Raw genomic sequence first — 20,198 nt, forward strand, 5'->3', positions numbered from 1 at the left:
TGTCTTTCATCAAATTTAACTAAATATGTATCATAGACCTAAAACAAAACTATAAAACTTTCAGAAGATAAAAGAAAACTTATATGATCTTGAGTATAGCAAGAACATTTCAGATATAATACCAAAGACACAATTCATGGGAGAAATTACTGACAGGCTGCTGCTGCTGCTAAGTCACTTCAGTCGTGTCCGACTCTGTGCGACCCCATAGACGGCAGCCCACCAGGCTCCCCTGTCCCTGGGATTCTCTAGGCAAGAACACTGGAGTGGGTTGCCATTTCCTTCTCCAATGCATGAAAGCAAAAAGTGAAAGTGAATTCGCTCAGTAATGTCCAACCCTCAGCGACCCCATGGACTACAGCCTACCAGGCACCTCTGTCCATGGGATTTTCCAGGCAAAGTACTGGAGTGGGGGTGCCATCACCTTCTCCAACTGACAGGCTAGACGTCATTAAAACTAAAAACTTCTGCTCTGAGAAAGACAACGTCAAGAGAATGAGAGGATTAGCCACAGACAGTGAGAAAATATTTGCAAAAGATATATCTGATAAAGGACTGTTACCCGCAAGAACTCTCAAAACTCAAAGAACTCTTAAAACTAGGCAATAAGAAAACTCAATTTTTAAAATGGACCAAATCTTAACAGATAACTCACCAGAAAAGATATATGGATGGCAAATAAACATACAAAAAGATGTTTCACAACATATGTCATCAAGGAAACGCCAAATAAAACAGTAAGGCACCACCCAACAACTATTAGAAAGGTCAAAATCCAAAACACTAACACCACCAAATGCTAGCAAGTTGTGGAGCCACCAGAACTCTCATCCATTGCTTGTGGGAATACAAAATGGGTACAGCAGCTTCAGAAGATGGTGGGTTTTTCTGAAACAAACATTCTTACCATACAAGTCAGCAATCATGCTTCTTGGTATTACCTAAAGGACTTGAAAACTGATGTCCACACAAAACCCTGCACACAGATGTTTACAGCAGCTTTATTCATAACTGCCAAAACCTCAAAGCAACTAAGATGTACTTCAATAGATGAATGAGTAAATCACCATGGTACAGTCCAGACAATGGAGACTTACTCAGCATTAAAAAGCTATCAAAACACGAAAAGACTCAAAATGGATTAAAGATCTAAACATAAGACCAGAAACTATAAAACTCCTAGAGGACAACATAGGCAAAACACTCTCTGACATACATCACAGCAGGATCCTCTATGACCCATCTCCCAGAATATTGGAAATAAAAGCAAAAATAAACAAATGGGACCTAATTAAACTTAAAAGCTTCTGCACAACAAAGGAAACTATAAGCAAGGTGAAAAGACAGCCTTCAGAATGGGAGAAAATAATAGCAAATGAAGCGACGGACAAACAACTAATCTCAAAAATATACAAGCAACTCCTACAGCTGAATTCCAGAAAAATAAATGACCCAATCAAAAAATGGTCCAGAGAACTAAATAGACATTTCTCCAAAGAAGACATACAGATGCCTAACAAACACATGAAAAGATGCTCAACATCACTCATTATCAGAGAAATGCAAATCAAAACCACTATGAGGTAGCATTTCACGCCAGTCAGAATGGCTGTGATCCAAAAGTCTACAAGTAATAAATGCTGGAGAGGATGTGGAGAAAAGGGAACCCTCTTACACTGTTGGTGGGAATGCAAACTAGTACAGCCACTATGGAGAACAGTGTGGAGATTCCTTAAAAAACTGGGAATAGAACTGCCTTATGATCCAGCAATCCCACTGCTGGGCATACACACTGAGGAAACCAGAAGGGAAAGAGACACATGTACCCCAGTGTTCATCGCAGCACCGTTTATAATAGCCAGGACATGGAAGCAACCTAGATGTCCCTCAGCAGATGAATGGATAAGAAAGCTATGGTACATATATACAATGGAGTATTACTCAGCCATTAAAAAGAATACATTTGAATCAGTTCTAATGAGGTGGATGAAACCGGAGCCTATTATACAGAGTGAAGTAAGCCAGAAAGAAAAACACCAATACAGTATACTAACGCATATATATGGAATTTAGAAAGATGGTAACAATAACCCTGTATACAAGACAGCAAAAGAGACACTGATGTATAGAACAGTCTTTTGGACTCTGTGGGAGAGGGAGAGGGTGAGATGATTTGGGAGAATGGCATTGAAATATATATAATATCATATATGAAACGAGTCGCCAGTCCAGGTTCAATGCACGATACTGGATGCTTGGGGCTGGTGCACTGGGACGACCCAGAGGGATGGTATGGGGAGGGAGGAGGGAGGAAGGTTCAGGATGGGGAACACGTGTATGCCTGTGGCGGATTCATTTCAATATATGGCAGAACCAATACAATATTGTAAAGTTTAAAAATAAAATAAAATTTTAAAAAATGATACCTTAAAAAAAAAAGAAGAAAGAAAATTGAGCTATCACTATCATAATAGTTATTTTTTTTATTGTTTATTCAGGAATTGGGACTGGGAAACTCTGGAAAGAGCCAAGGAGCAAATATTTTCACTTATAGACTACATGGTCTCTGTTACAACTACTCAAAGCTATTGTAAATAGAGAGCAATCATAGACAACATGTAAATGATGAATATGAATGTATTACAGTAAAACTTTACAAAAAAAAAAAAAACATGAAAAGACGTGAAGGAAACTAAAATGCCTATTACTAAATGAAAAAGCCAATCTGAAAAATCTGGATGAAAAGTTATGATCAATCTAGACAGCATATTAAAAAGCAGAGATATTACTTTGCCAACAAAGGTCCATCTAGTTAAAGCTATGGTTTTTCCAGCAGTCATGTATGGATGTGAGAGGTGGACTATAAAGAAAGCTGAGCACCAAAGAATTGATGCTTTTGAACTGTGGTGTTGGAGAAAACTCTTGAGAGTCCCTTGGACTGCAAGGAGATCCAACCAGCCCATCCTAAATTAGGAAGTCAATCCTGAATATTCATTGAAGGACTGATACTGAAGCTGAATCTCCAATACTTTGGCCACCTGATGCAACGAACTGACTCATTGGAAAAGACCCTGCTGCTGGCAAAGACTGAAGGCAGGAGGAGAAGGGGATGACAGAGGATGATGGTTGGATGGCATCACCAACTCAATGGACATAGGTTTGAGTAAATTCCAGGAGTTGGTGATGGACAGGGAACCCTGGTGTGCTGCAGTCCATGGGGTTGCAAAGAGTCAGACACAACTGAGTGACTGAACTGAATCTGAAAAGGCTACACACTGTATAATTTCAACTACATGACATTCTGGGAAAGGCAAAACTATGGAAATAGTAAAAAAAATCAGGGATTTGAGATGGGATGGGGGAGGGAGGGACAACTAGGTAAAAAGCACAGAGGATTTTTAGGGCAGTGAAAATACTCTGTATGATACGACAATGATGGATACATGTCATTATACATTTGTCCAAACAAAGAATTGATGCTTTTGAACTGTGGTGCTGGAGAAGACTCTTGAACTGGAATCCCTTGGACTGCAAGGAGATCCAACCAGTCCATTCTGAAGGAGATAAGCCCTGGGATTTCTTTGGAAGGAATGATGCTGAAGCTGAAACTCCAGTACTTTGGCCACCTCATGTGAAGAGTTGACTCACTGGAAAAGACTCTGATGCTGGGAGGGACTGGGGGCAGGAGGAGAAGGGGACGACAGAGGATGAGATGGCTGGATGGCATCACTGACTCGATGGACGTGAGTCTGGGTGAGCTCCAGGAGTTGGTGATGGACAGGGAGCCCTGGCGTGCTGTGATTTGGGGTCACAAAGGGTCAGACATGACTGAGCAACTGAACTGAACTGAAGAGAAAATCTAACACTGTAATGTAAACTTTGGACTCTGGGTGATAAAGATGAGTCAATGCAGAAGCATCAACCTTAACAGATGCACCCTCTAGTAGGTGATGCTGACGCCAAGGAGGCTATGAACATTTGGGGACAGGGGTAAATGGGGAATCTCTGTATCTTCCATTCAGTTTTGAAGTGAATCTAAAACTCCTCTTATTAAATTCATTTTTTTAAAAAAAGGGGGGCTCCTTAACTGCTACTTAGGATCTCTGGCCAATAAAGGAGCCTTTGGTTGGTGACAGAAGTGACAAGAAAATCACATCTCCCTGGAAGAGTTTCCTAAATTTTATTTCTCAGAACCTGTGCTCAGAGAAGGGCTCCATTTGTAACTGTTAGCTAGTGACTCTAGATAACCACCCTGAGACAAAACTTACTGGTTTCAACACTCCAGGCCCAAATAGTAAAATTTTTCCCAATGATCGCGGTTTTTCTTTTGTAGGACACTCCAGCTCTTGCTGACTACTCTTTTAGAGATCACCATCCTGTGTCCACTTTCTCTTCTGAACTCCAGGATCTGTGTACCTTTATGCCTCTGCCTGGAACCCCAGCAGCCACTCCTGCTGACCCAACCACAGGCTTGCTTCACTACAAACCTGAGGACTCAGGCTGGAACGTCAGTGCTTCCTTCCTGTCGGTTTCAACCTCACACTAACATTCGTTAATGTTAGATATGGGTGCAATAGCTTCTGTGATATCCCAGTTTCTCTGTGCATCAAAAATGACCAAAAAGAAGAGATTCCCACCACCACTGCCCCTGACTATTTTCTTGAGGTAAAAACCCTCATTTCCGAGCATGGCACCAGGTTTATTCCAGCCGCCTTCTGACACTGCTGTACAGAGTGACTGGATAAAACCTCCAGTCATCATTAAGTGAAGGTGGTAGGAAACACACAGCAAAGGAAAACAAAAACAAAAACGCAGGAAGCCTGAGAAAATAGAGTGTCAGGAGCACAGAAAAGGAGGGATGAGAAGGCTGCTGACAGCCCAACTTAAAGCATGCTCCTGATAGCAAAATCCTGAGAGAGGCCGGACCTTACTTAAGTAGTAGTTCTCTCAGATATGGGGAAAGGTATGTTCCCGGCTTTACAAATGTAAGGTACTATGACATTTAAATTGCTTATGTGTCCATTAGTATTTTCAGTCAATCACATGGCGCTTATGAAAGTAGACTACTTCAATTCAATTCATTTTAATAGGTACCTCCCAGTACCCATCACCCAGGTGACTGTTTGAAGGAAGTGATTAGATCCTGTTTCCAAGGCTTCCAAGGGGAAGCAAAGACCAGGAGTTCAAAACATGTCATGGCGGAGAAATGCCATCATAGGTGGTGCAGAGAATGGAGGAAGCACATTGCTAGCAGGTGTTTGGAAAGAAGTTTCTTCTTACATAGGGAAAAGGAGAGACATGAAGAAGACTGGATGAAGCAACAGAGGTGAGCCACAGCTGGGCTCAACTTGAAAAGAGAAAGTTGCGACCTAGGACACAGGGAAAAGAGCAAGCAAAGGGGAAGTGGAACAGAAGGGCTGGTTTGGGCACAACAGTGGCTTGGACTCAAAATTCATTCAGTGGGAAAAGAATTCACTTGTCAATAAATGGTGCTGGGGCAACTGGATATCCTTCATCATGTGAAAAAATGAAGACGACCCCTACCTCACACCATTCACAAAAATCGGACTCAAAAAGGAGCCTAGACCCCAATATAAAAATCTCTGTGACCTCTGAGTAGGCAATAGTTTCCTGGATATGACATCAAAAGAGTAGTGGCAAAATAATAATTTAACTGGTCTACATTAAAATTTGAAACTTCTGTGCTTAGAACAATAGTATCAAGAGCACAAAATGGAAGAAAATATTTTCATATTGCATAATTTGTATTTAGAATATACAAAGAATTCTTAAAACTTAATAAAACTATAATAAGATACTAATTCACATGTACTACAAAGTTATCTATCGTTTTGATCATAGCCAAGGTAATAGGTAGCAGATAGATAACAACAAGAGTTACCAAGGATTTGGAGAAACTGGAAACCTTATACTATGAAACTAGGAATCCAAAATGCTGCAGTCATCTTGGAAAACAGTTTGGCAGTACTTCAAAAGGTTAAACAGAGTTATCATATAATTTCAGCAATTTCACTCGCTCGTATGTACCCTGCAAAAAAACAAAAGACACATCCCCACAAAAAAGGATACACATGTTCGCAGCAGCATTATTCATAATAGCCAAAAAGCGGAAATAACTCAGACGTCCATCAACTAAAAAATGGACTAAAACATGCAGCATATGCATGCATATAAAAAAGCCAGTCACAAAAGAACATATATCGTATAATTCTATTTATACAAAATCCCCCAAACAGGCAAATCCATAGAGGAAAAAAAGCAGAGTGGTGTTTGCTTAGGGCTGTAGGGTGTGGGGCTGGAAGGGACTTGGAGAGGGAGGGATGGGGAGTAATTGCTAATGTAAATGAATTTTTTTTAAGGGAGATTAAAATGTTCTAAAATTAGATTGTGGCAACGGTTGCACAACCCTGTGAAAATGCTAAAAAACACTGAACTATAAACTTTAGATGGATGAATTATACAATATGCAAAGCATCCCAATAAAGTTGTTTTTTTTTAATGCAATGGGATAGATTATAATGCAAAAATATGTAAATTTGAATTGAGAAAACAAAAGAATTTTGTGTATCATAAAACACTGTAAACCTAATTAAATGGAAAACCATGAACTGGGAACATTTTTGAATTATATACATGACTGATGGCCTTAAAACAAACAACAAAAAGTTGTGATAATTCAGTAAGAACTGTATTGCCCTAGTAGAACAGAAGACAGATACCACAAGAATCCTCAAAGAAAAAAGTACAAATGACCAATAAGTATATAATAATCCATTCTTAACATTAATAAAAAAAGTGTCACCTAGTAGTCACACTTTTATAGTCTATCCAATGGAAATATCAGAGATACCTTTAAATATTAATGAACAAGAATGTTCTTCCACTGTTGTTTATTAGGGAACTGGGATTGTCTTACACATATGAAGCTGGGGGAGTGGGCAAATACATCACTATCGTTTATTTACTATAGAAAACAAGGCAGGAAAGACATTCGACCCATTTTCAGAAGTGGTTGTCTTTCTAGGGGTGGGGTGGGAGTACCGAAACTTATTGTATCTTTATATTGTATATTTTTGTAATGAATTTTCATCCACAACTATTCTTTCCAAAATTCAGAAAATAAACAAGTTATTCCTGTATTCACCTTCTTTGAAAAGGAATTTTATAAGATGATCATGTATTCTTTACCAGTGGTTCTCACACTTTGCTACATATTAGAACCACCTGGGAAGATATTTTAAAATCCTAATACCTCATAGGCATTAAATCAGAATTTCTGAAAGCAGGACTCAGTCGGCGTTCTCCTTTAAAATCCCTGGGTATGATCGAGTGGTACAGCCAGATTGTGTATGGGTGGACCAGGACTCACAGGCAGGAGAATAAACAACACTCAAAGGTCCTTAAGTTCACAGTGGAACAAACCAAACACACACAGGTCCGTGTGTGAGCACAGAACAAAGTGTGTGTGTGTGTCCTAGTCAGGCTACATGCAGCGGTAAGACACAGGCAGGCCGCCAGCTCCTTGGAGGAGGTGATCATAAAACGAGCCTGCAGGAGGAAACAGAGTGCTGTCCAGTTCACTGCAGCAGGAGGGAACATCGTGCTGTGCGTCAGAGCCCCGACTGTGACCCGACCACTCAGAGGTGCTGGCAGGGCTTAGACTAGCTGGTTCTGCACTCAGACTGTGTTATTCCCTGTGCTGCTCTCCACCTCCCTGGGAAGGGGCCTCTCAGATGCACGTGTGCACAACCTCCAGCCTGCCGCCTCCCCCGTGCCTGCCACCAGAGCTCAGAGCCACGTCATCTGCAGCTCATGTGTCAACAAGGCGCAGACAGAACAATGCAGACTGGCACCAGCATGGGAGATTATGCTGGGGTGGGAGCTGGACTGAGGCCAACCTCTACCAACAACTCGCACACTGGGGTAAGTTCCCTACAGAAGAGCCTCTGCATCTGTATCTGCAAAGAGGCCTGACTAGTCGTGCCTTGCCAACCCTCACCTGCCTGCCATCCCCCATGATTCACGCACACAACAGAGAGCATGACTGTCGATAAACCTGGAAGCCAGAAGAGTGTTAGCTCTGCCTATGACCTTGATCTGACTCAGCTGTGATAATTCCTCTGTCACAGTACCATAGGAAGAAAGAAAATAGAAATTGAGAAGTGCAGACACAAGGGAAGTTCAAAAGAGGAGGGTTACAGAATGACTCCTCTCAGCCTCCTCTTGCTAATTAGTGGTCCGCAGCGGGGCCTGACAAAGCAATGCGTAGCACCATCCACTCAAGACTGTTTTCAGAAGATGCCGACTTCAGAAGGAAGCCTCTCAAAGAATGCTAGAGGTAATGTGAAGTCAATGCAGCGTTTTGTAAAGTGACGGGGTAGTACGGACCAAGAATTTTTAAAAATGCAGTCCATTTAATTCAATACTTTCACTTCTGGGAACCTGTCACTCTTGAGAAATCAGATGTATATAAAAAATTACTTAACAAAAATATTCACACTGGAAGTTCTGGAGACTGGATGCACAACACTGTCAGTGTATGACCAACTTGTACCCTTAAAAATGGTTAAGATGGGAACTTGTAATATGTATTTTATCACAATTAAAGATCTATAGGCATTTAATAGCAAAAAACAAAATAAAACATCCTGACTCAATTTTTAAAAAAAAAACTTAAAAATAATATAAATATCTAACAGTAAGAAATTAGTTAAAAATCAATTATAGAATACTGAAACAATGAACATCAAATATCAAGTTCTTCAGGCACACTGGAATGCACTCATGATATAATATTCAGGAAAATGACAGAGCAGATGTGGTACTGGGTTTAGGAAGAAGCAATTTAAAAAAAAAAAAAGCTAGAAAATCAAAACCCTAAGAATGATCCTGTCTCTCCACTGGGATTTCCAAATTTTCTACAATAAACACTCCAGCGAGGAGAGAGAAGGAGGGCCTTGGTAGACATTAACTCATGGTCCAAGAATCAAAGGGCAGAATGACTTCCACTTTACAGCCCGTCAGCTTTGAGGTTTTCCCTTAAAGAAACAGACAGCCTGAGGGGTTTTCAGAACTGCTACATCAGCTCTGTCGACTGAGACAGAACTGGGACTGGAGACAGCAGAGGTGCAAGTGCAGCAGCACCCCCATATGTGCCAGGACCCCCAGGGGACGCCTGAAATCACAGAGCGTACTGAACCCTATATACACTGTGTTTTTCCTATGCACACATATCTATGATAAAGTTTAATTTATAAATTAGGCAAAATACAAGATTAATGACAATAACAAATAGAATGAGGTCTCAAAGTATTTTATTGTACAAATTTAATGTGTTTCCCCTCTTACCTAAAGCACTCATCACATGCTGTGGTTGTAACTTGTGCAGTTTGATGTGTCGGAGCAAAACTAGCACAAGTTTTTCTCCTTCCTCACAATATCACGTATAGAAAATTCATTCTTACTGTAGATCTTAGCTACTTCAGCAAATTATTTTTTTCTTCTCTTATTAAGTCGAGAACCTTTGCACTTAAAGGAAACACTGCACAGCTTCTCTGCAGCGTGTCTGAACAGTCAGCATCACTACTCTTGAGCTCCAGGTCCATTATTAAGTAAAATAAGGGCTGCTCGAACCCAAGTACTGCAATATCAAAACAGCAGATCTGATGACCAAGGGGACTATGCAGTGACTCATGGGCAGACACACAGAACAGAGAGTCGATTCACGTCCCCGGCAGGACAGAGCAAGATTTCATGATGCGATGGCGCACAATTTAAAAATTATGAATTGTTTACTTCTGGAATTTTCCATTTAATATTTTTGGACACCCACTAACCAGAAATAACTGAAACCACAGAAAAAGAAGCCACAAATAAGGGGCAATGACTATAATCAGCACTACCCAGTCTCCCCATATATGTGAGGATTAGAAAAGCAATATCACCTACTTTTCACGATCTGCTGTTTTACCCCATTCACAGTAGCTTAAAAGGTCCCTCCCTGCCTCCTTCTGACTATTTATTCATAATGGGCCCAAAGTGATCTGGGAAAATGTAATCCAAATATAAAGTCACAAAAGATATTACTAATAAACAATCCACAGGAAACGGGCTTTGCTCTTCTCTGAGAGACAAAAGGATGCATTACAAATATTAATGAATTCTTAATCCAAAAAGGCTTGCAACACCACAGAACTACTTTAATGGATACGGATCCTTGTTTTCATCACCAGAAAATTTACTTCTCATTTAGCAAAAACAAAAACTTTTAAACAGTACTCGGGAAACTGAATCTTCCAACTAGCAGTGAAAAAATATAAATACTGTACAGCAACATGACAGAGGAGTAAATAAAAATAACTGGCAATAGAATTGGGACATAAATTCAACCACATGAAGTGCAGGGTCCCATTACTTCAAAGTTAATGACATTTTCTCAGGTCCAGGGTTCTCATGACCTAGGAGCTGATCACCAAATGTACTCATATTCACACCTTCATTATTGATACAGGCTGTGTGGAGTGCCTGTGACAGGAGTTTCTAGTATTTGAGTTTTGCTAGAATAATAGTTCCAGTCCAGTAGTTTCTTGATTAGCATCAATTAGTGAAGCTTTTCTGTCTAAACAAGTAAAACAAGTTTGGTTTTTGGTTGGGTATTTTTTTGTTTTGGTTTTGCCTTAAACAGAAGAAAGAGAAGGGCAGCTAATCTTACAAATGAGAAGAGAAGTCATGGAGGTAAGTTCAGAGTTGGGTCTGAAAGATTATGTGCTCTTGAAGCACAGCTGGGAAGGGAAAACAGAGGGGACAGAGTAGGTGGCGGGGGGCGGTTCTCTACCTATGGGCCCTGCTCACACACTGTACTTACTGTATCATTAGCAACAACAGTGCTGACTTTTCAAATAGATGGCTATTTTTAAAATCCAGTGCACGTTCACAACCATATGTCAACTATTTTTATAGGTAGGTAGAACATTAGGGCTCTGGATAATTTTCCAACAATATGGTTTAAACAGAAGTTTGTGTGTGTGTTTAACACTGGAAAAATGTTGTTTACTGTCTGATGTATTCTGAGTCACTGCCACTTTTAAGCAAGCATCTCTGCCCTTGACTTTCCTTTTTGAATTAAAATTACCAAGATAATGAAACCAAATGACCACTGTGACTTAAGTTTGCTGTTCACATTTAGGCAATCATCAAACACCACCCCACCAGAGAAGAATGAGCTTAGTGTAATTATCATTTGAACCAAAAGCATCTAATATGGAGAATATTTCCTTCATTCCATTAAAAGGTTGAATTTTGCAGAATTAGTTATTCCCTTCCATTTGTAAGGCCTTGCAGAGAACATATTAGCATAAATGAATTTATTCCTATAGAGAAAAAACAAACTTTGAGATATTTTCTCAAAGCCAAAGACAGCTAATTTGGTCAGGACACAGGAGACAAAGTCTTGTCAGGGATTTCTCTGCAGGTTTGCCTGTAGCCTCAGTGAGACCCTTCTGGGTCTGACCGTTCTTTCTGGGTCTGAGCGTTCTTGCCACACTGCCCAGCTTGTCATGCCATTCATTGTTACCTGATGTCCCATGAAAATGCCACAAGGTAAGTAAACAGTAACTGTGAAATGATGAATGTGTTCGCTAACCTTGTTGTGGTCATAATTTTGTAATATATATCAAATCACTACATTATATACCTTAAACTTACAATGTTATGGGTCAATTATATTTCAAAAAAGCTGGGAAAAAAACATTTTAAAGTCCCATTAAAACTAACCTTGATTTTTTAATCAATAATAATATTTCTGAAATATAGTATGCCCCAGTTTCTCAGGTGTTCACCAATCTTGGGGCTCAAGAGGCATCAATTCATTTGCAGCAGCACAGACTACAGGAGGGAAACCTCTAGAACCTGGCTTCTATAGATGAGGTACACTTGGAGAAGACATCATGCCTGCCTTCAATCATCAGACGTAAGAAGCATACATATACTAATTCAAAAAAAAGGACAAATGATGAAGCTAATAAGAATAAAGGCAAAATGCTGTGTACAATTTGTAAAAAGCAGTTAATTCCAATGGGGTAACTGGTAAAAGGGACAGTGTGGGAACTGGGATTTGAAACAAGCGAAGAAATCTGACAAAGAGATACAGCAGCGGGGGGAGGGCAAAGAGAAGCAAGAAAGGACATTCCAGGAATTTCCCCAAATACTGATAAACAGGTCAAATTCCTTGGCACAGGAAATCACTTCATACCAAAAGGTTTCCAAGTTCCAGCTAATGACTGGATTGTAAACAATGTTGTCCAAAATAAGAAAGTTCTATAACAACAAAAGATTTTTGGACAATCACCAACTCACAGCACCAATGCTAACATTCAGAGCTTAAGGTTTACCTTAATTTTACACCCCCCTTCAAACTGCAAATATCCACTACATGACTTAGAAATAATGCATATAACATATTGAGGAAATTAGAAAAACAGACGCCAACTTCACAGTCCCAGGGCATATCAACTCCAAACATGTCTATTGTGTAAATGTAAATTATTCTTACACTGGCATCTGATCAATAAGGCCCCAGTTTATCTTGCCCTCAGTAAACAAATACTCAGAAAACCTAAAAGAAGATCAAAGAACTTTTATAACTCCAGGTATCAGCACTTTGGCAAGGCTTTCCTCACATCTGATTAAAGTTAGGTAACATTTGGGTTTTTACTGGTAAAGGAAAATGCAAAGTTACTAATAAAAAGTGAAGCCAAAATACTTCAAATAATCTATGAGTCCCTTGTCCTACCACTTCAAAGTCTGAATTTTCACCAACAATTAAATTTTATAGCTGTTCAAATGCTGGATGATGTAATCAAGGAAAATACATCAATATATAATGCTAAGCAGTAATAAACAGACTGTTGTCAGATTACACTTGCCAAAATCCATAACCTTGTAAACATACCACAGCAAGTTTAGATTATAGCGTTTCTCTAATTTGTGAACAAGAAAACAAAACTGTGGGTTAATGTTAATATTGATAACATGAATCTTTGTAAAAGTCTAGTCTGGGCAATCAATATGGCTCATAGATAGGTTAAACTAAAGAAATCAATCTATCCAAATCATCTTTTTCTTTCTTTTTTTTTAAAGATCTCCTTCCAGAAGTTACCATAACAAAGAATAAAAGCATTCTGCTGGAAGATTTCTTGTAGACACTAGCTTTGCCTAATTCCAACACACTCACTACTTATATAACCAAGAAGCCAGGTAGGGGACTCGTTTACCTGGGGACTTTTTAGTTGACCTTGACGGCACAGAGTGAGACTGTCGGGGCAGCAGAGGTGATGAAGGCAGAGACATGGAGACGCCTTTAGCCAAGCTCACCCTGTAGGCATCCTCTGCCACTGGAAGGCTGCTCACAGAAAACTCACCGCCATGGCCAGGGGGCAGGACTGGAGGGGAAGTCTCTGGACCAAAGTCACCTCCTGGAGTGGAGAGAGAAAACCTTAGGTTAAGCCACAGATGCGAGTTTAATTCCTAAGAACTACATTCTTAGAATTCCCATATGCCATATGTGTGTGTTGAGTATTTTTTTTTTTTTATGATTTTTTTTAAAAAGGATTCTCCTCTCATCCCATCCACTTCGCACTCCCCAGGGCAGAGTCCACCATCCTACATCTCAACCAGCCCAAACCCTTAAGTCATGAAACTGGAACCGTGGCTCATTGATGAAGCAGGTTCTCCTTAATATTCAGCCCCTTAATGAACTTAAGGATAGACAAGCTTACTATGAAGAAATTAAACATTTTAAGGCACATATATTTTTAAAAACGCAGAGAATGCAATTAAAAAGAGAACACAGGGAAGGGAATATGTCGGCTAGAACCAGAACCTCTGAACAAAACACAGCCAGTCCTCAAGGATGCAGATGTTACGCTTTCCTCCTCGACCCCAGGCATATACAGAGAAGCAACTGAGATGGTGCAAGAAGAAGAGATAAATAATTTTCCTGATGATTAAAAGAGCATCTTCAAGCTCTGAATTATATACAGCAAAACTGGAAAGGTACAGAAAGTTTTCCACAAGCTAACTTGTCTCTCTGACAGAAGTTATCCAACTGGTCCTTACCATGCCTTCCTGACTTCAAAAACCAAAGCCTGGATTTGAACTTACACCATTTATTTAGCCAGGAGGGAACTCAATTCTTGCAGATCTTTACACACAGCACTTAAAAAGGATGCAATGCTAACTGTCAAGTCCCCAAAGGCCTCACTGTACTTGTGTTTCACGTTAAGAGGCATGATGAAGCAGAGTTACTCCCCCCACAGACCAGGAGGGAGTAGGGAGGGGAAGAGTTGAAAAAGGGCAAACATGCTCAAGCACTGCTTTCAAAGGCAACTCAAAACCAGCAGGGCTGTGAACAGAAAAGCCACAGGTTCCACAAGGCGTAAGTTGGCACCATCAGAAAGTAATTTCAGTCTCAGCTGGGCTAGCTATGCTTGAAAGGGTTTTAATAAAGTTGGGGAACTAAATATCCAAACGACCTATATTTGAAGAAATGACAAGAGTGACCAGGAGACTCTCACAAGGATTTTCAAAAACAAGAACATTATGCAAACATGTAAGACAAATAACGTTCTTGTCCGTGAGGAAGGTAGGCATGCAGGCCGGAGTTAATGGAGATCCGTACCTCCTAAGTCCCAACGAAGGCCAATACCCCCTCCTCTTACATGCCCTGCCCACCCTGCTTCCGGAGTCTGCACTGTAAGATACCACCAGCACCAGTTCCCGTGACCCAGGAGCTAGTCTCACACCAACACAGAAAAGCAAGAAATCTTTCAAAACCACCTCCTTGACGACTTAAGCCAGGGCATGAAGCTTCCCAGTTGCCTCCCCTTCAACAGTCTGGTGATGAAACAGATCTTAAGGCAGAACAGGAGATACGCCATAACACCAGCTCCCCCTGGGGCTGAAGGTTCACCATGCTGAGACTTGAAGGGACAGCTGTTTGCTCTGGTCCAATATCAGGCTCGCATGATCAGTTCCCCCACCACATTGGTCTCATCTTAGGAAAGCAAACAGGTGCTGTGCCTTCAAGAATGATACCTGGTCACCTGATTCCTGGTTTGGCCAGAAACCCCAGAAGACAGACAAGAACATGGCAAGCACGAAGGCCACACACAGCCCAGGGAGTTACATATATAGAATGTGGAGGGTCTTGAAGAGGCAACACTGGTTTTCCATGAGGTTTGAAGAGAGCTACCCTGCCCTGGGACTGTCCTTGCACTGCCAAGACCACCAGCCTGGATACTCAAATGGCTATGGGGTGGCCTGATGGCAGCAGGCACTGTCTCTTCCTATTCACACACAAGTATCTCTGACCGAAAACAAACCCCAGATTTCAAGTCATCTCATCTGGATGAGGACACAAATGAGGGAGAAACGCATCTATTACAACACCAGAAACAAAACCGTAAGCTGATTACTGAGAAAGCATTTATTTTCTTAAATACTTAGAATTCTTCAATGTGATACATGAAGAAATTGGAGATTGAGGGGTGAAAGAGAATTAAAGCGTTTCCTAATTACAAATTCTGCCCATAAACTTTGTTTATATCAAGCAAAGCAAATATTTTCATTAACTGCAAGTCTGGTGGGGATGGGTTTCCAAAGAAAGCCATAACCATGAGGACCTTCGGCCTTCCGAGCAGCTGTGCTCCAGTACTTTGATTTTATGTGGTCTGCAATAAAACGGGACTTAGCGATGGGGCTGGGGGAGGGAAGGTTTCTATTTCAAGTTTACTTTGACATCTCACCATAACATCAGTCCCAAACATGCCGTTCTGTTGGTTTGTTTTTAAGACACAATTAAAGATCCCTAACTTCCAGCTTCCTTTCATCACAAAAGCATAAAGCAGAGAAAGCAGCTTTATGTATGAACAGGAGGCACAAAGAAGTGGGTGATCCATTGGCTAAGAGGCTGGAGACAGCGCTCCAGAGTCTGGTGCTTTAACTGCATCAGACAAGGGGTTCAGGTCAAAGGCAGTCCAAGAGCATCACAAGGATGCCGACGCCAGTGCCAGAAAGAGAAAGTCTCTTAGGGGCATCCACAGGACTATACAATACTGGTTCTAGGCAACATGACACCAGAAATTTTCCGGTTGATTTAACATTCCCCAGCAGATGTTTAAAGAGGTTTAAGAGGAATTAAAAACATTTCACTGCAACAACCAGTATGGCTGGCATGTTTCTTTTTAGCCTTGAAAAGATGTTTTTCTTTCAACTGTGACCTATTTTATTCCGTACCTCAATTAAGTGACAGGAAGCACACCTCAATCCCCCTTCCTCTTGCTGAAGCAGGAATGCCCAGGCCAGGTAGTTTGATGCATCCTCTCCAGGGTAGGAAACCCATATGATCAACCACCCGTGACTTACCAGCCCTCCTCCAGTTCCCCTGGCAGGTGTTTCCCATTTATTCACCATGGACACTCACATCCACCCCAACATGCTTTCACTCTCAGAGAGCATCTAATCCAACCACATGAATTCACAGACAAGAAGCCAGGGTGTGGGGGTTAACCGTAAAAAGCAAGGTCAAGGCTCAGTTCAGTTCAGTCGCTCAGTCGTGTCCGACTCTTTGTGACCCCATGAACCGCAGCACGCCAGGCCTCCCTGTCCATCACCAACTCCCGGAGTCCACCCAAACCCATGTCTATCAAGTTGGTGATGCCATCCAACCATCTCATCCTCTGTCGTCCCCTTCTCCTCCTGCCCTCAATCTTTCCCAGCATCAGGGTCTTTTCCAAAAAGTCAGCTCTTCGCATCAGGTGGCCAAAGGATTGGGGTTTCAGCTTCAAAATCAGTCCTTCCAATGACCATTCAGGACTGATCTTCTTTAGAATGGACTGGTTGGATCTCCTTGCAGTCCAAGGGACTCTCAAGAGTCTCCTCCAACACCACAGTTCAAAAGCATCAATTCTTCGGCACTCAGCTTTCTTCACAGTCCAACTCTCAAATCCATACATGACTACTGGAAAAACCATAGCCTTGACTAGACGAACCTTTGTTGGCAAAGTAATGTCTCTGCTTTTTTTTTTGTTTTTCCTTTATTATTTTTTTAAATTTTATTTTTAAACTTTACATAATTGTATTAGTTTTGCCAAATATCAAAATGAATCCACCACAGGTATACATGTGTTCCCCATCCTGAACCCTCCTCCCTCCTCCCTCCCCATACCATCCCTCTGGGTCGTGCCAGTGCACTAGCCCCAAGCATCCAGTATCATGCATCGAACCTGGACTGGCATCTCGTTTCATACATGATATTTTACATGTTTCAATGCCATTCTCCCAAATCTTCCCACCCTCTCCCTCTCCCACAGAGTCCATAAGACTGTTCTATACATCAGTGTCTCTTTTGCTGTCTCGTACACAGGGTTATTGTTACCATCTTTCTAAATTCCATATATATGCGTTAGTATACTGTATTGGTGTTTTTCCTTCTGGCTTACTTCACTCTATATGCTGTCCAGGTTGGTCATAACTTTCCTTCCAAGGAGTAAGCATCTTTTAATTTCATGGCTGCAGTCACCATCTGCAGTGATTTTGGAGCCCAGAAAAATAAAGTCAGCCACTGTTTCCACTGTTTCCCCATCTATTTGCCATGAAGTGATGGGACCAGATGCCATGATCTTCGTTTTCTGAATGTTGAGCTTTAAGCCAACTTTTTTCACTCTCCTCTTTCATTTTCATCAAGAGGCTCTTTAGTTCTTCTTCACTTTCTGCCACAAGGGTGGTGTCATCTGCATATCTGAAGTTATTGATCTCCTGACAATGTTGATTCCTAGAACTCCCAAAGTGCCCCCAAGTGGCTGTCTCATGCTCTAACATACTCACTACTCTACATATTTAAGAACTTAAACTTTTAAAAAAAAGGAAGTACTCAAAATAGACATAGTTTTAAATGAGTTTATTCTATACAGGGTTAGCATATTTTCTGCAACAGAAGTTTAGGCTTTGCAAGTCACATACAGTCTCGGCCATTCATACACACATACACACACACACACACACACACACACACACACACACCCCTTTTCTTATTTTAAAATCACCAACTCTGAGTTTCAAAAATAAAAGACCAGAAAGGGCATGAGGTTATAAGGTTCTTCCTGTTTGTAATACATAAAAGCAAATATACATATATATATGTAGTAAATAAAAGCAAATACAACACATATATTCTTTCACACATGAAAACTAAATCCAAGTCAGAGTTCGCAAAGATAACAGAATTATCAAAGGGGATAAAGTCATCCAATAAGGCTTTCTTAATTGGCAGAAATAGCTTTTGATAATAGTTCTTTAATTTTTTTCCACTATTACAGACTGTGAAAAAGGATTTAAACTCATAATGGAAGAAAACGCAAACCTGGGAGATGATGAATGTTTAAAGGCGGCTGTGCAGCATGGCCATGTCCAGCACCAGAGATTAAAGTACACGGAGTGCAGGATTAGGGAAGGCTTTAAAAAAATGAGGGCAACAAAGCCAGGGAGATGAAAGTAAAAGTGCATTTCTGAAAAGAGAAGACCTGAGAAAGGCAAGGGTGAGCTTAGACATTCAGGTAAAGAGGTCTGCAGATGCAGGAAATCAGATTTCCATTTATTGTGCCATTGAAGTGGCAAGTTGGAGGAGGAGGGAATTCGAAGCTTAGAATAGAAAACAGAAAAGATGTTCTGTTTATCCAGTTCCAGAAAACAGGACTGGTGCAATACATTTAACTAGGGCATTAAATGTGTTAGGGCATCTTTTGTGCAGTTCCCGCCCAGGAGTGCACTCATGTTTCCTAACCATATCTTCCATCATAAGGCTTTGTATCCTATAACTCATGTATATTTACAGAAACCTAGAAAATTGGAAAAGATTTCATCCCACAAGATCCAATATCATTTCTGGAACCTTGAGAAGGCACTCTCTGAAAGCTCTTTAAACCATTTTACATCTCATAGGATCTCCCAAGGATCTAGCCAGAGCTGACTGTTCGTGTGCATCTTCAAAAAGAAAGATTAATGTATTCAAGAAAGCAATTTTCCAAAACATTCTTCACACAGTCATGACTAATTCTCAAACAATACCGCTAAAAGGCAACAAAGCCACTCACCCCAGAGCACAGAAAAATCTGGTCAATAGGACAAGTTTATCCTTTTGTCTTCAAAACTCCAGAGGGTTCTGAAGAGAGCTCATTGAGGACTATCCTCACAGCTTTATTCTTAATACTTGAGGGTTACAGAACCAAATGTACTTTATCCAGAAACAGATGAGTAACAGACCAGTATTTCCTCTCAAATTGTCAAAGTTCTCCCTTCAAGGCAGGCATGTCACCCTGCAAGGGAGTTTGAACTTTAAGAATACGTATATGACCTCAGAAACACTTCCACTCGCAAGCCCCAGAGGGGTGCACTGTAACAGAATAAGTACTTTTTTAGATATGGGGGCAGGAGGAGAAGGGGACGACAGAGGATGAGATGGCTGGATGGCATCACTGACTTGATGGACGTGAGTCTGAGTGAACTCCAGGAGTTGGTGATGGACAGAGAGGCCTGGCGTGCTGCAATTCATGGGGTCGCAAAGAGTCGGACACGACTGAGCGACTGATCTGATCTGATCTGATGTTTTAGGACAAGGTTTCAGGCACTTTACATCACTGTAACCACCTCAGGAAGCAGGTGCGGGCTGCCCTGGTGGCTCAGTGGTAAAGAATCCACCTGCAATGCAGGAGACCCAGGTTCAATCCCTGGGTTGGAAAGATTCCCTAGAGGAGGGCATGGCAACCCACTCCACTATGTTTGCCTGGAAAACCACACAGACAGAGAAGCCGGGCGTGCTACAGCCCATGGGGTTGCAAAAGAGTTGGACATGACTTGGTGACTAAACCGTCTCCAGCAGAAAGGAGCTGCTAGTGTTACGTCCATCCTTCAACAAGGAAACTGAGGCTTAGAAAGAATCAAGAATCTTGATCAAGGACACCATCACACGGCAGAGTCGGGTCTGAAGCCAGGCAGTGCAATCCAGAGTCCCTTCTCTTGGTCCTGTTCCCCTAAGAAAAGGCTATTGAGATAAGTACACTAAACAACACACGGTGGAAAGGCTTAACAGGAAAAGCCAAAAATAGTCTATGTAGGTCTACACG

At 41.1% G+C, this 20,198-nt stretch overlaps 1 protein-coding gene across 5 annotated transcripts in view; it reads right to left on the reverse strand.

The window, feature by feature from the left end:
• Nucleotides 1-20,198, reverse strand: part of TANC1 (tetratricopeptide repeat, ankyrin repeat and coiled-coil containing 1) — a 252,319-nt gene that overhangs the window by 125,133 nt on the left and 106,988 nt on the right. For all 5 annotated transcript variants that reach the window (XM_010802057.4, XM_010802056.4, XM_010802058.4 and 2 more), the window contains exon 4: nt 13,293-13,493. In XM_010802057.4, coding sequence (XP_010800359.1) covers nt 13,293-13,493 — 201 coding nt within the window. The remainder of the gene's footprint in view (nt 1-13,292; nt 13,494-20,198) is intronic.

The sequence above is a fragment of the Bos taurus genome, chromosome 2, assembly GCF_002263795.3.
Source record: "Bos taurus isolate L1 Dominette 01449 registration number 42190680 breed Hereford chromosome 2, ARS-UCD2.0, whole genome shotgun sequence".
Classification (NCBI taxonomy): domain Eukaryota; kingdom Metazoa; phylum Chordata; class Mammalia; order Artiodactyla; family Bovidae; genus Bos; species Bos taurus.